This window comes from Xyrauchen texanus, chromosome 6, assembly GCF_025860055.1.
Source record: "Xyrauchen texanus isolate HMW12.3.18 chromosome 6, RBS_HiC_50CHRs, whole genome shotgun sequence".
In the NCBI taxonomy this organism is placed as follows: Eukaryota; Metazoa; Chordata; class Actinopteri; order Cypriniformes; family Catostomidae; genus Xyrauchen; species Xyrauchen texanus.
The window spans coordinates 25,723,243-25,739,656 of NC_068281.1; the positions used below are offsets into that span (position 1 = coordinate 25,723,243).

At 38.4% G+C, this 16,414-nt stretch overlaps 1 protein-coding gene across 1 annotated transcript in view; it reads right to left on the minus strand.

Moving 5' to 3' along the window:
- Positions 1-1,000: 1,000 nt before the first annotated feature.
- Positions 1,001-16,414, minus strand: part of LOC127644759 (phospholipase D1-like) — a 43,245-nt gene continuing 27,831 nt past the window's right edge. The window contains exons 16-26 of the mRNA XM_052128127.1: positions 12,859-12,987; positions 12,580-12,698; positions 12,289-12,402; positions 11,746-11,856; positions 11,176-11,264; positions 8,366-8,479; positions 6,775-6,824; positions 5,870-6,004; positions 5,262-5,415; positions 5,052-5,169; positions 1,001-3,551 (exon numbers count right to left, since the gene is read on the minus strand). Of these exons, the coding sequence (XP_051984087.1) occupies positions 3,327-3,551; positions 5,052-5,169; positions 5,262-5,415; positions 5,870-6,004; positions 6,775-6,824; positions 8,366-8,479; positions 11,176-11,264; positions 11,746-11,856; positions 12,289-12,402; positions 12,580-12,698; positions 12,859-12,987 (1,358 nt within the window). The 3' untranslated portion in view covers positions 1,001-3,326. The remainder of the gene's footprint in view (positions 3,552-5,051; positions 5,170-5,261; positions 5,416-5,869; positions 6,005-6,774; positions 6,825-8,365; positions 8,480-11,175; positions 11,265-11,745; positions 11,857-12,288; positions 12,403-12,579; positions 12,699-12,858; positions 12,988-16,414) is intronic.

Sequence of the window (16,414 nt, forward strand, 5' to 3'; positions counted from 1 at the left end):
AAATGGCAGATGCGATTAGTGAGACATGACAACTCACCAATTGACCATTTAACTCTTAAAGGATCCGAAGGTGCTTAATATGTCTGGATGTGTTGAGTAGGTGGAGATTTTGAAACTATTCAATGATAAGAAGTCATTAAGGTCACAGAGATAATGGATCAAAACAGCCTGTCTCTTCATTTCAATTCCTACAAATATGATTCCATTCGAAGGATTTCATTAATGTCAGCCGAGCTCTATCAGATGTCTCCTCCAATGAGGCGCGTTTGGGAACAAGCCAGTGACCAGATTTGCATTTAAATTGCTTTGTAATGACTGTGTTGCAGACTTCCAGGTTTCTACTGATAATGGGCACAGATCAGAGCTAGTTTCCTTGTGAAATGACAGCATTAAAACTAATGTTCATAAGGATACAACTCATATTTTTAACCGGTGTCCCTGCCACTGGAGCCTAAAGGGCATGTTTTGATTAGATTTCAGCATTTAAATACGACTTCATGATGTGTAATTTTTTTCGATGTTATAATAATTTCTCCTTTTCCAGCTTTATATGCAGAGACAACCATAAGTAAGCCATTCATAGGTTGATTTCCAGAAAAGTGTAAACACTTTGACATGGTGATGCCATCTAAACATTGCTCTGTTTTTTTTAGTGGCCCGTCCAGGGGTGTGTTTTCCATGCAATGACATAACTCACTGCTTGACCACCATAGTATGATTGTTGGAGAAATTAACAAGCTAGACACAATTGTTTTCCAAAACCGTCATACTATGTCTAACATCCGTCATTTGAATCACATTGGTTCAACAATATAGATCTGTTGTTAATAACGTAATACATGGGGTGGAGTAATAACTTCTGAGGATATAAAATTATAACAGCTCATTTACACTTACACAGAAAGGTGTTTAATGTGTGAAAGCTGCTGAAGTAATGCGACATACATTGCGCTGCAATAATGGGGTTTCCCACTACATCAGACTTCGGGGTTCCCACGATGCACATATGCATATTCACGCATGCACACTCTTCAAAAACATACAATATAAGAATGTCACTTATGCTTTAACATGGACAAATAAGCAGTGTTTACCGACAGACACCTTGTATGTTAAAGCACTTTCCCTTAACAACCTTTAATCCCATAAACAGCGTTTGCATGATGTTTCAGAATGCAGCTTTCTTCAAAACCCCTGAGTAGGCAATTTTTTATGTGCATGTTAACATTGTCAAAGTCTTGAAAGAAAAAGATGCATGGAATAAAAGATTTAGAAGCCTCAGCGAAGTGAAATTATGTCCACATAGCAAACTAACAAGGAACTAAACTCACCAGCCACTTTATTATGTACACCTACATCTACTTTTTCATGTGATTATCTAATCAGCAAATCGTGTGGCAGCATTGTAATGTATAAAATCAAGCAAAAATGGGTCAGGAGCTTCAGTTAATATTCACATCAACCATCAAATAATGTGGAAAAATGTGATCTCAGTGATTTGGACTGTGGCATGATTGTTGTTGTCAGATTTCTGTAACTGCTGATCTCCTGGAATTTTCACACAGGATGTACCTTATAAAGTGGCTGGTGAGTGTATGTTCCCAACTAGAGGTGGAGAACTTAAGTTCCAACCACACAACTTGCCGATGCTTTTTGCGAATGTTTGTTGGAACAACGGTTTCTGGGAACATCAATTTATCGAACTATGTTGGTAACGATGCAACCTTGTTACCATAGTTATCTGAAGATGATTTTGGGAAACGCATCCCAGCCCAACACAGCAACACTGACTCAAACAATGTATGAATTTGGGGTGGGACTATTTGTTCGATCATTTTAGCAACTCCATTTGGTAACTTCTGTGGCACAGAAATTACAAACATCCGCTTTAACCAAGGAAACAAGTCAAAACTTTGTCTGTGGATTTTAAGGGTTTATTTGGAATTTATATTGTGCAAATTTATGTACAAATGAATTCATTCTTGAAACCAGACCTAAATACACCCTGTCTTTCAAATTCTGAGTCATTGCACCTAGAAATGGTCAGCCAGTTATGAAATGGTGCAGAGTTCCAGAGCCGCCATGTTATTCAGTCAGGTTTGGCTTTGCTGTCACGGAAATGAACAATTTACAATGTGCTCTGAAATCTTGGACGAAAGCAATGCATCTTTATAGAGCAAAAAGTAAGAGGGTAAACTACATTAACTAGATTCTGAGGTTATGATACGTAGATTAATTGACACTTGAATCATCCCAGTTTCATACATATTCCAAACCTTTCTCTTTAATTGACTGAAAAAAAGATAAAATTACCAAAAAATGCAATGAAAAACATTAAAATGGCACCCAAAAAAAATAAAACTGGCTTTATTTCAGAAACAAGAGGGTAACTGCAGAAAATGGTTGACTGATGATATTCTCACACCAAGGGAAAATGTGAAAATAGCAACAACCAAAGTTTTTTACTTGTAAAAAATGGACCCATGCCACATTTGTGAGGTGGGAAATGTAAAATTGGGAGAGACACACAAGGCTGTTTGGTGTTGAGAGGCAACAACTGCCTTCAGACACTCAGCACAGACAGACTGTCTTACCTCCCCAGAGCACTGACACTTACTGGACTGTGCGAGCCACAGCAGACCCAGTCTAAGAGAAGATTCAACATGCAGCAAACAAATATCACTGGACTCAGCCTGTCCTATTCCACTGGGGCCACAACACTGAAGAATGGGTAGCAGTGACAAAATTATATCTGAAAGGGCTTCCACTCTCCATTTTACTCTCGTCTTTGAGTGGTGTCTCTACAAATGAGCCAGTTCTAGCAATAAAATCAGATCTTCTTTATGTACATTAGAATGATATGATTTATTTAAAATGTCATTCTGTTTTGGCGTCTCAAAGAGGCAACTTTGATTATGACATTATATTATAATAAAAGTGCTTATAAAATATAATTATTTGAGGATATTTACATCTACAACATTGATAAAAGATACAAAACAAAATTAAACTGTCCATTTCATAAACAACAAAAGGAAAAACATTTAGCCTTAAAGAGTTCGTTCACCCAAAAATGTGGTTCACCCTTATTATGTTCTAAATCCATCTGACTGGGAAAAGTCGTCATATAGGTTTGGAACAACATGACGGTGAGTAAATGGCAGAATATTCATTTTTGGGTGAACTAGCACTTTACTATCCTTTGCTCCTTCTTATTGGTGCTATGTGAAGCTTTAAATCCAAAGATTTGTCTGCCAGAGTGGTATCTTTGTTTTTCCCCACATTGGATATGGATTGTCTTTTTCTGAGGTTTGCATTTGGCAGCATCAGGTCCAGATCTCAGTAGGCACCATGGCTTCTTTGGTACCCACTGAGGGCATGAGGTTCTCCTCACAGAGGAATTCAAGTGGGAACTGAACCAAGAAGCCCCTTATCTTCTTCAACAGCTCTTGAGCTTTCACAGGGTCTTCTTTATCTAGACCTGGTTTGTACTGGAAACTCAAGAGCTCCTGTTTGTTCCGCACCAGACTGGAGGGCAGACAGCGGAATACCTATAATGTAACAACATCACACTTTGGCAATTTAGCACAGATGCAAGTAAATTTTTGTACATGGTAAAAGTCTGACATTTTATAAGCAATAGTGAATGCAAAACAGGTCCTTGAAAAAGACTCTTACATTAAAACCCTTAATTATTAAAAGCTAAAAATGGTAAAACCTTTAAATTGATCATTGAAACATTATTTGAAGATATATATTTTAATAATTACCAGAAATGGTAAAATAATATAACATTAAAGATTCACTTGGAACTTTTTGTTTATGTTTTGCTGGCTCATTTAGTTTTTCCAAAACAAATGATATGAAAGTGTTCTTGGACTTTACACTAACACCTATCGGTGTCACTGCAGAATCATACAACATTTTTCAGTTACCTGTATCATAGAGAAATTACCTTATTCGTGTATTTGTTACCTAAAATTAACTTATGCCGCAAACTGAATGTGTCTGATAACAGGTGAAACTTAAAATGACAGCCACTGTTAGAGGGGGACCACTCTTATGTCAAATGAAATAAGCTTTTTCTATGTCACTGATATAATTGCAGTTTTCATCTCATATGAGTGTGCATCATTTAAAAATATATGTTAGCACTATTATTATTTTTTTTACAAATAGTTCAACCACATCATGAGTGAGTAAATATGATCATTTTTGGGAGAACTATTCCTTTGAGGTCAACCCAAATATTACAATTTTCCATCAGTGTCATTCCAGATGTGTATAACTTTCCTTCTTTTGCATAACACAAACATATTTTTAGGAGGATATCTCTGCTCTGTTGGTCCTCACAATGCAAGTGAATGGTGACCAGAACTCCGTAATTCAAAAAAAGACTCCAGTGGTTAAATCAATATCTTCAGAAGTGATCTGATTGGTGTCGGTGAGAAACAGATCAATATTTAAGGTTTTGTTTTTCCTATAAATTCTCATTCCTGCCACCATTCACTTGCATTGTGAGGACCAACAGAGCAGAGATATTCTTCTAAAATCTTCATTTGTGTTCAGCAGAGGAAAGAAACTCATCTGGGATGCCATGAGACGTGGTGAATAAATGATGGCAGAATTTTTATTTTTGGGTGAATATCCATTTAAGGCTAAACATTTATTTTCTTGGTACACCTTTAAGGAGAGAACTAAATGTCCCAATGTATATGTGTCTTTGTTTGGTTGTGTGGCTGGTGTGTTAAAGCTGCTATTTCTATACAGAAATTGTCAGTCCACATTGGTGGCTTAGAAGAAGAATCTCATTCCTTTACAGCTCATTATTACCAGGATACCATGAAGTTGCTAAGCAGCCAGTCAAGCATGAGAGCTTCAACAGTGTTTGAGAGCAATACCTATCTGACAAGTGAATGAGCAACGCCTCTAAATCATAATTCATATGCTCCATATAATGGGGAGATGGAAAGTAGCCATCATTAATTACATTGCATGCCCTTGTGAGACAAGACCGCTAGAAAGGCAAAGGAAAATCATGTGTACTGTACCTTCTCATAGATGGTGGCGTTCCGTCCAGAGATGGTCATCCAGATGTCTTTGTAGAATCGGTCACTGATGGGGTCACTCACATCGATGGTTGGATCAGTAAAGCCACCAAGAATGGTTCTGGATTATGGAGACAAGACAAGAGCTTGAGATGTGATTTGGAAGTTCTGTGTTTCTAAAAGTAGGACTGTTGGCTGTCCATCAGATCTTACTTAAAGCACTCCAGTCGGAGCTGCAGGGCAAACTTGCCAGCCTGATACTCTTGTCCATCCATCACTGATGGCACTGTTTCTGAGTCTTCAAAAATAACAGCCACCTCGCTGTCCCTTTTTCCCAACATGCTGCGGTCATTGATGTTGGCAGAACCTGGATGTCAGAGGAAAAGATGAAAGAAAAAAACTAATTCAGAAACGATGAGTAAAGCTGACATGACTTAATAACTCCAGTGAGTATCCAGCCCAACGGTGGCACAACCAATGGCATCAGTTTGGGGGACTATCTTGTTGATCGACCAATGGAAGATGTAAGGTAGTGCTCAGGAAGACGGTTTGAAAAGAAATTATTTTTGCACTTCTGTTTGGTGATGCTGATGGCTCAAAATTCAACACTTAACCATTAAGATTCTCTTGAATAAGTGTCACTTAGCATTTCATTCATTGTTTTACCGAATTTTGCGACAAGGGGGAGCATAAGCATCTAGGCCACCGGGTGCTTATGTCCTTACTGAGCAACTGAACTGAAAAGCAGAAATGCATGATACAATGTGCTTCTTAGAAGCTATGAACGTTACCTCAAACCCCTCCAGATGTTGCTAACTCACCAATAATGACAGTGTTGTCATCAGCGATGAACATCTTACTATGAACATAGATAAGTTCAGTCACCAGCTTGCCCTCCAGCTCAGCGTGGGTCCTCAGACCACAAAACGAGATGTAGTTCATCCATTGGTCATCCACTGTGTGTGTGTGGGGGGTGAGAAAGAAGGTGAAATAGTAACCTTAGAACAAATCCTAAACTAAAAATTTGATCTCTTGCCAAAAACTCCAGGTGTTTACAAACTGTTTGATGTCAACAGCCCTTGCAGGGATCCCCTTCCACAAATATAAAGATAAATATACAGTATGTATATCTTTTCTTGTATAAAGACCCATTTTGTTTTTTTTGTGAGAAAAATAGTGAGTATGATATTATAAGTCAAACATGTTGTTTGCAAAATCAAAGAATTGTCTTTTATATTAGCATTATATACTAAATTAATACATGTTTTAATTAATTTAATTTAAATGATATCTGGAATTTTTACTTTGTATTCAATCGACAGATTGAATAATCATAATTATATACCATGTTTTTGTCCAGTCTTTGGAAAGATAAACAAAAAGTAATTCAGTATTTAGATCCTGCTAAAATGAGAGATTATTTACAGTATTGTGTGATGCACAGAACAGACTAGTCTGGCTTTTGCCATTTTTGAACATGTAAATGAGGCCGAAAGAAACTATGGAATCTACCGAGTTAGGAAAACACTCCCAATATTTAGCACAATGTTTAATACATATTTAATAGCAGTCTAACCACAATGTTGGAGCAGTATTAAATTTAGTGCACCTTTGCAAGCACTGTAATTATGTAATGTGATCCACAAACGTAATCATTTAGCCACATGCTGTCCTATAAATGAGAGAGAGAGAGAGAGAGAGAAACGGAGAGAAGAATCAGACTTACTCTCTTTCTTCAACTGAGCAATTATGGAGTAATCTCCTCTGTTCATGGTCCTAAAAAATCAAGACATATAGGCCATGATTAGAAAAACATTTTATAGGGAAGTTTTTTAAAATGTGAGGATGTTTTGACAGTGCAATGTGTTCTCAAGCTACACCACAGTCCTAAACATGACATTATTCTCTTGGTTACCATGGTACAGTATATATCAAAAGCAAGTTTATAAATCAGTAAACCTGTCTTCCCATGTAAAACATGGAACAACTGCAAGAGAGCTGCAGTAAAGATGATCTTAACTTGCCATTTAAAAAAAAAAAACTTAATAAATTAACAAATAAATAAATCTTGCAGCACATTTTTCCACGTTTACAGTGCAGCACTGAAGCAATGCTTACTTCAATTCATTTTCCAGAAGGGTGAAACGAGCATTTAACACTTGGCTGTGCCTCTCATTTGTGTAATGGAATTCATTTGTAAGCAGGCATTGGAAAACAAAGGAGCCCTGTTTAACGTGGGACATTATCCTCACATCAACAGCATTTACAGTTTTCTTTGACACATTCCTCCTTTCATCCAGAAGATATGCCAAGAGTGTGATGTGAAGGTTATCATTTAGATTAGAATGAATATGCCTGACTGCTGCCAGCAGGATGAGGCAGGATAAAAGCAGGATTGTCTCATAGATCAAGACTGCTTGCGCTTCCTCTCTGATAAAGCTGAAAGAAGCTGTTAAGATGTTTAGTGCACTGCCAGACTCATTAAATGTTAATTACTGCATCACTGGGAGGGGGACAACTGCTGTGAACTCATGAATGACACTGCAGAATCAGACTGTACAGTCATGCTCAGTGCATGTCCTACCCAACATTTGAATTTTAAGACAACATGAAACCAACAGGAAATCTTATTACAAATGATTCATCAGTGAATGTTATTCTAAAGAAAATAAATAAATGTAATGGAATATATCTCTCTACATCTGACACAATGTGACCAATGCATCCTTCAAGTGGAGTCGGAAATATCGTCATTACGAGTTTCAAACACATGAACAAACAAGCGCAGTTGTATTTACCAGTGGGAAACTCGGAACAGGAAAAAAAAAAAGATTTTACCATCATTTATTGTGTTTTTGTTTAAGTTTGGCTTCTTGTGTATTTTGTTTTGTGACTTGTATGCATGACATATCTAAACAACGAATGCCCAACTTGGCTGTAGAAGCTTCCTGAGAGGCCTAATATGTTTCACATTCACTTGTACCAATAAAATCCAAATGAATACACTAAAGTCAAGACCTACATTATTTCCTTTACATTATAATTTTGTGTTTCACTCATAAACACTATACAACAGCAGTTAAACTGAAGGTGATGTGTGCTTTCTCCTAAACAAACTTGCTTGACTCATGCTGAGTAAACTATAAATAAATAAATAAATAAATATGCAAATATTTGTAGGTTGATTTCCCCCAAAAGCGTAGACACAGTGACACTATCAAAAAACATTCCCCAGCTTGTTTGAGCATCCCAGCCAGCCTGACATATCAACTTTTTTTCCAATAACGACAAGTGCACAGCAACAGTTTCATTCCTACCTGTAGTTGAAATGCATGACAGCCTGTAATGCGCTTCCTCCTCCTGTGGATATGTCGCCCTCGAAGCCAGGCAGCAGAGGAGTCACTACATACACACGGAACTTCTTATTCTCTCTGTGACAAATTACATCACACATCAGTCCCAATACATCCGTGTAAATACACAACATGCAGTACATGGTCATAAGTATGTAAACACTCCATTCTAATCAACAGATTTGCCTTCGCCCCTTAAGACGATTCTTAACGCTAAGGCATGCAATGATATACTTGAAAATTGTGGTTTTCCAACTATGTGGTAAGAGTTTGGGAAAAGTCCTTTTCTGTCCAAGTATGATAATGCCCCTAGGCACAAAGCGAGGTCCATAAAGAAATCGTTTACTGAGTCTGGTCTGGAAGAACATGACTTGCTTGCACAAAGCCAAACTGAACACCTTTGGGATGAATTGGAAGGCCAAGAACAAATCACCCAAAATCAGTGGCTAACCTCATTGATGTTCTTGTTTCTGAATGGAAGCAAATCTGCACTGCCATGTTCCAACATCTAGTGGAAAGCTTTTCCAGAGTTGAAGCTGTTATCATAGCAAAGGGAGGACCAATCTCCTATTAAAGCATATGGGTTTTGAATTTATATGTACAAAAAGCACATGTGGGTGTGGTGTTTGTTGTCCACAGACTTTTGGCCATATAGTGAATGGTACTCATTCTAAAATCATTTACCCTAACCTCCTGTGGTGTTAAAGGGATAGTTCACCCAAAAATGAAAATTATCTCATCATTTACTCACCTTCATGCCATCCCAGATGTGTATGACATTCTTTCTTCTGCAGAACACAAACTAAGATTTTTAGAAGAATATTTCAGCTCTGTAGGACCATACAATGCAAGTGAATGGGTGCCAAAAATATTAAGCTCCAAAAATCACACAAGTCAGCATATAAGTAATCCATAAGACTCCAGTGTTTTAATCCATATGTTCAGAAGTGATATGATAGGTATGGGTGCGAAACAGATATTCAAGTCCTTTTTTGTTTGAAAGTATTCCCCCTGCCCAGTAGGGGGCGGTATGCATGAAGAATATGAATCACCAAAAACACAAGAAGAAATTGAAAGTGATCTGTTTATCACCCACACCTATCATATCGCTTCTGAAGAAATTTATTTAAACACTGGAGTCTTGTGGATTACTTATATGCTGACTTGTGTGATTTTTGGAGCTTAATATTTTTGGCACCATTCACTTGCATTGTATGGTCCTACAGAGCTGAAATATTCTTCTAAAAATCTTAGTTTGTGTTCAGCATATGTAAAAAATTAACACATATCTGGGATTTTTGAGTGAACTATTCCTTTAATTACACCATCCTTTCCACCCCATTTCATTTAAGCTACATTTCCTTCTGCTCAATCTGTTTGCTGTCTCCATAATTATAAAGTCATTAGGAATGACTCCTCTCCCAAAGAGCTTTCTAAACACATTGGGATTTAACACAACATTGTTATAGTACAAAAAACAAATGTTGTTTTTAAGTACTGAGGGCAATTCATGTGAAGACTGAATGAAGCGTGACATGTCTAGGTGCAGAGGGGCTCATGTCACATGTGTGCAGTGACAGGTGCGAGCTTCTCATTAGCTGCCAATATGAGGTAAAGTCTGGACTGATTCGGGGCCTGAGTAGCTTAGTGAGTGTGACGCTGACTACCTACCCTCCCTAGCAACTGGGATAATTTGGTTGCTTAGGAGACCTGGCTGGAGTCACTCAGCACACCCTGAATTCAAACTAGCGACTAAGCAAACAAATTGGCCTGGTTGCTAGGGTGGGTAGAGTCACACGGGGTAACCTCCTCGTGGTGGCGATTAGTGGTTCTCGCCCTCAATGGGGTGCATGGTAAGTTGTGCATGGATCGTGGAGAATAGCATGATCCTCCACGTGCAGAGTCTCCACGGTGTCATGCACAGGGAGCGACGTAATAAGATGTGTGGATTGACTGTCTCAGAAGTGGAGGCAACTGAGACTTGTCCCAATTGAGGTGAGTAACCATGCCACCACGAGGACCTACTAAGTAGTGGGAATCGGGCATTCCAGATTGAGGAGAAAAGGGGATAAAACATTAAATAAAAAAAAAGACTGATTCTCTAGCTGAGCCAGTGTGCATGATAGGCTGCACAGAGAGAAACTTACCCCTGTATATCAGATAACGTCCAGGACGTCATTAGTATGGAAGAAGGTGGCAGTTTACTGAAGGGAGTGACACAAATGTGCCTGCTTACAGACCCTATGAAATCACTTGGCATGCACAGTTTTCTGTCCTGTGTTGACATATTTCCTATTGAAACAGTACATTTGGGTGGAATTTATTCAAAGGGCTTGTTTTTGTTATTTTTAAGCCAATAGGCTTTAGCTACAGTATGTCACAATCATGAACCATGATTTGCTACTTGATAGTCTAATACTAGAGGGAGAGAAATTTTCATTCTAGAGAACATTTGATTGGACAAAAATATGTGTAGTGCATGATGCGTTATCGCTATATTTGGCCCATTTTCCCAGAAGACAAAGACTGAATTTAAATGCATGTATGTGCTAATGGTAACTTTTGTCAACATTTACAGTAAGAGTACATTAGCATGTAGAGGGTTTCAAAGCTAAATATCATAGACTGAATAAAGGGGTTTTGAAAGACCTAATAGGGACATGAAGAGGATGGGTTTGCTTGTGAGTTTGTTTATATGCCTGTGCATCCCTACTGGGCTCTACTGGTCCAGTGAATGACAATCAGTATTAATGCAATAGGATTCTTGCACTTACTTGTGAGCTCTGATGATTCTCTCAATAATGGCATCTCCAATCTTGTTGCAAACATGTTTGTTATCAGCACAGCTAATGAAAAACTGGTTCTGAAAGAAAACAATGCAATGTAATGCAGAAACAATCACATTAGTTCATCAGGCACGTACCATCAGGTGAATAATTTATTTTAGGTATTTGTCATCTTTTAGGAGAAGAAAAGGGAACAAGATCAGGAAACATGAGCCAGACTCTAACTTGCATTGCCCACAGGAACACAATATCTCAATCGGACACAGCGTCTTTACTTCTGAGCTACTCAAGCCCTCTTCTGTGGTCTATTCTTAAAGTATACAATTAACGTTAACAAACTGATTAAAAATCAAAGAGTTATTGTTTTGCTCAATTTTATGATTAGATTTTTTTTGCATTTAGCGTTCTTTTATGAACAGACCCACTGGTTGAGAATCATTGATATAAATGTATTACGTACAGGTATTTTGCACATAAGTCACAATGGCAGTCCACACATTTGAAGAATACAGAATGGCTGTAAACTAACAGAGAGCAAGAAAAATGTTGATTGTGAACCTCAATGTAGATGAAGTGCTTGCTCTTGGCGATGACCTGAATGTAGGCATTATGAATGGACTCCTCGTGATGCTTGATTCCCGCGGACCAGTCTGCAGCTGACCGCAATACCTGGAACACAATTACATTTATTCATTTGGCAGATGTTTTTATCCAAAGCGACTTACAGTGCATTCAGGGTAGGGGAGACAGGGGCTAGCAGTCACACTTTTCTCTGTTAATGTCTGTATAGATGACATAACTTGGATATTGAACATTTGCATGGTTATTGCCCAAGATATGTTTCAATGAGCACACGCTGACCAATAATGGGTTGTCACACTATATGCTAAATATATAACGAAACATACCATTGTGTACTGGTAATTGGACTTTTGACTCATGACATTATCATAACTGAGATATAACCCTTATGACAACTTGTGAACGGCGTGACAAGCCTCTCACCGACGGCTTTGTCCTTTCCTAGACCAGTTGAGCTACCGATATTACAGTGCAGTAGTCTATTTTACGTGTGTGTTTGTGTGTGTGTTTCCTTCTAACCTGAACTTTGGTCTGGACACAGTCTGGCACTTGGTACTTCAGATTATTGCCCGTACTGTGAGACTTGGGCAGCAAAAATGGATAGGAGAGAGATCTGTACTTTGGCTTCATTATCTAAACGCAAGGGGGGAAAAAATAAAAAATCAGTTTCATGTGACAGAACAGAATAATGCTTTAACAAATGCCACTTCTTGAAGTGAACATAAAAGGAATTCAGAAAACTGTCAAGCATGAAGAGAAGTTTGAAGTGTTTGGGTCAGGGCCCTGGCAGAGGGTTGGTAAATATCCCACCTTGGTGAAGTTCCAACGCTGTATAAAGTGCCTGGCCACATCTCTGGCTGCTTTCCCATGCACCACTGAGGAGATGTCATGCCAGGGCATTCTGGGGGTTGTGTACCTGTCAATAAAATCTGTAGTCGAGCACAGTGTTAAAAAGCAAGATTGCAAACATGAATCACATAAACCCTGTGTTTAAAATGGGAACCTTGGATTACCAGAGTTAATTACCAGAGTTAATGATTAATGTAATGAAGAAAACAAAAGCTGCCAGGTAATAAACATGTGGCTTACCATCAAAAGGCTTGTCCAGCTGAACCCAATCTTTGTAGACGAAGTTGCAATAGTCTTTGCCGTGCCAGAAGCGTGTGTTCCCCATAAGCTCTCCTACTCCTGTCTGCAGACTGTGCACTGAGCCACTCACTGTAGACACAAAACACACAATACCACTGTACAACACAAACTGATCCTTGGAAATCAACAAAAAAGGCTTTTAAATCTGCCAGTTCATAAAGTCAAGTTACTTGTATCAAGGTGTATGCAACTATGGAAATGGAGGCGCACACATACAGTACACATGAAGAGAATAAAGGCTATGAATACATTATACACATATACATGCTGAAACATGTACATGTCACAACTGAACCAGTTTAGCAGTAGATGCCAGTGTCAAATGACAAAATAACTAACAATAAGCCAAGCAAACATCAGACTACATACACATTTAAATTGTCCATTTCCATGACAAACATGTAATAACAAAGGCATGGCATGAGAGCCAGTGTATGTATATTTTAGTGTACTTCAAAATAGTATATCAAATCCTAAAACTGAATAATTAGAGGGGTCACATCACACATTGTTACTCATACATTGTAATTTTTGTGAGGTCCACCAAAATAACAACAAAAACAGCCATTATTTAGTTTTTCATGACCATTTTCCATCCTCTTTGATCCAATAGAATTAAATGGGCATTTTACGAGCTGCTGGGTTTGATGTCAGGTCAATATACAGTACACTATAAAAATGTTTTTTCCTATTTTAAAGATTTACCCATTTACATTTCATAACAAAATTCCATAAAATTTAATTGAGTATTTTTTTAAAAGACTACTAAATTTAATCTGATGGAATTTTGTTATTAAATTGAAATGCTTAAATCTTAAAATATTTTTTTCTGGGTGTAGTTTGCGATAATATAGATAATATAATATCCACAAAACAATCTGCGCTGAAATGTGCCATTCAAACTGATTTAAACAAAATGATTGCAGACCTTGTTAAAAATAAATGTCAGCCACTCTTTCCTAACAATGGCATCCTCGAATGATGAGCCATAGGAGTTAGACACAGCCAGGAACAGTAGAAGGCTTGACAGCCTTTGGCAGCTCTGTTTATCTATTAATCTATATCTATCCTCCTTCCTCCTTATTACCTTGTATACCAAATGATGTGCTCTTAACAAGTAAATGTGGTCAATGATACAGTGAGGAAAATAAGTATTTGAACACCCTGCTATTTTGCAAGTTCTCCCACTTAGAAATCATGGAGGGGTCTGAAATTGTCATCGTAAGTGCATGTCCACTGTGAGAGACATAATCTAAAAAAAAAATCCAGAAATCACAATGTATGATTTTTTTAACTATTTATTTGTATGATACAGCTGCAAATAAGTATTTGAACACCTGAGAAAATCAATGTTAATATTTGGTACAGTAGCCTTTGTTTGCAATTACAGAGGTCAAACGTTTCCTGTAGTTTTTCACCAAGTTTGCACACACTGCAGGAGGGATTTTGGCACACTCCTCCACACAGATCTTCTCTAGATCAGTCAGGTTTCTGGGCTGTCGCTGAGAAACACGGAGTTTGAGCTCCCTCCAAAGATTCTCTATTGGGTTTAGGTCTGGAGACTGGCTAGGCCAAGCCAGAACCTTGATATGCTTCTTGGTTATCCTGGCTGTGTGCTTCGGGTCATTGTCATGTTGGAAGACCCAGCCTCGACCCATCTTCAATGCTCTAACTGAGGGAAGGAGGTTGTTCCCCAAAATCTCGCAATACATGGCCCCGGTCATCCTCTCCTTAATACAGTGCAGTCGCCCTGTCCCATGTGCAGAAAAACACCCCCAAAGCATGATGCTACCACCCCCATGCTTCACAGTAGGGATGGTGTTCTTGGGATGGTACTCATCATTCTTCTTCCTCCAAACACGGTTAGTGGAATTATGACCAAAAAGTTCTATTTTGGTCTCATCTGACCACATGACTTTCTCCCATGACTCCTCTGGATCATCCAAATGGTCATTGGCAAACTTAAGACGGGCCTTGACATGTGCTGGTTTAAGCAGGGGAACCTTCCGTGCCATGCATGATTTCAAACCATGACGTCTTAGTGTATTACCAACAGTAACCTTGGAAACGGTGGTCCCAGCTCTTTTCAGGTCATTGACCAGCTCCTCCCGTGTAGTTCTGGGCTGATTTCTCACCTTTCTTAGGATCATTGAGACCCCACGAGGTGAGATCTTGCATGGAGCCCCAGTCCGAGGGACATTGACATGTTTAGCTTCTTCCATTTTCTAATGATTGCTCCAACAGTGGACCTTTTTTCACCAAGCTGCTTGGCAATTTCCCCGTAGCCCTTTCCAGCCTTGTGGAGGTGTACAATTTTGTCTCTAGTGTCTTTGGACAGCTCTTTGGTCTTGGCCATGTTAGTAGTTGGATTCTTACTGATTGTATAGGGTGGACAGGTGTCTTTATGACCTCAAACAGGTGCATCTAATTTAGGATAATAAATGGAGTGGAGGTGGACATTTTAAAGGCAGACTAACAGGTCTTTGAGGGTCAGAATTCTAGCTGATAGACAGGTGTTCAAATACTTATTTGCAGCTGTATCATACAAATAAATAGATAAAAAATCATCCATTGTGATTTCTGGATTTTTCTTTTTAGATTATGTCTCTCACAGTGGACATGCACCTACGATGACAATTTCAGACCCCTCCATGATTTCCAAGTGGGAGAACTTGCAAAATAGCAGGGTGTTCAAATACTTATTTTCCTCACTGTATGTGAATGTTTTGAGTTTTTTGACATCATAAATCGATAGGATTCCATAACGAGCCATTTTTGCAGCTTTATTTTGATAAATGGGCTTTTTGGGTCAGGGAGAAATTTTCAAGTTTTGAAAGTTATGGTATGTTTTTATAGTACAATTAAATCTTATATCTCAAAAGATCAAGGAAAAGCTGACTCCTCATGATACGACCACTTTAATAGCAAATGCATGTGTTTAGTGTTAAATAAAATCTGTGACAAATGAAATTGCCCCCACCACAGTTTGTTAATATGTGTTCAAATCTCTGATGCAGAAATTTAAGGTCAAAGTAATTTCATGAAAGCATATCTCTGCTATTCTTTAAGGCAGTCTGAAATACACCGAATCGTCTGCAGAAGGCCTATACACAGAGTATGTTTGATCTCTGGCAGAGTGAACAAACAGGGAGAGCTAAACCAAGAAAACAAAAGGGTGCTCACTCAAGCCAGATGTCCAGAACTATACCAATATCAGCCCTCTCTGGCTGATAAGCATTACTGCACATCGAAAACGGAAGAAACTGAACACTGAAAACACTGCAAACACATGCAAGTCTAGTAAAGGTGATGACACAGTCAGAATCCAACACATTTCCCAGGTGTGTGAAAACATCCATAACATTTAAGTGATCTGAATATAATCCATTAAAGAACGGCACAGAGCTGCCTAAGAAAGACAACTGTTTGAAGTGGCTGTTATCCAAGCAACTGTTTGAAGTTAAGATCACAGAGGAATTCGTTATCAGCAGACACT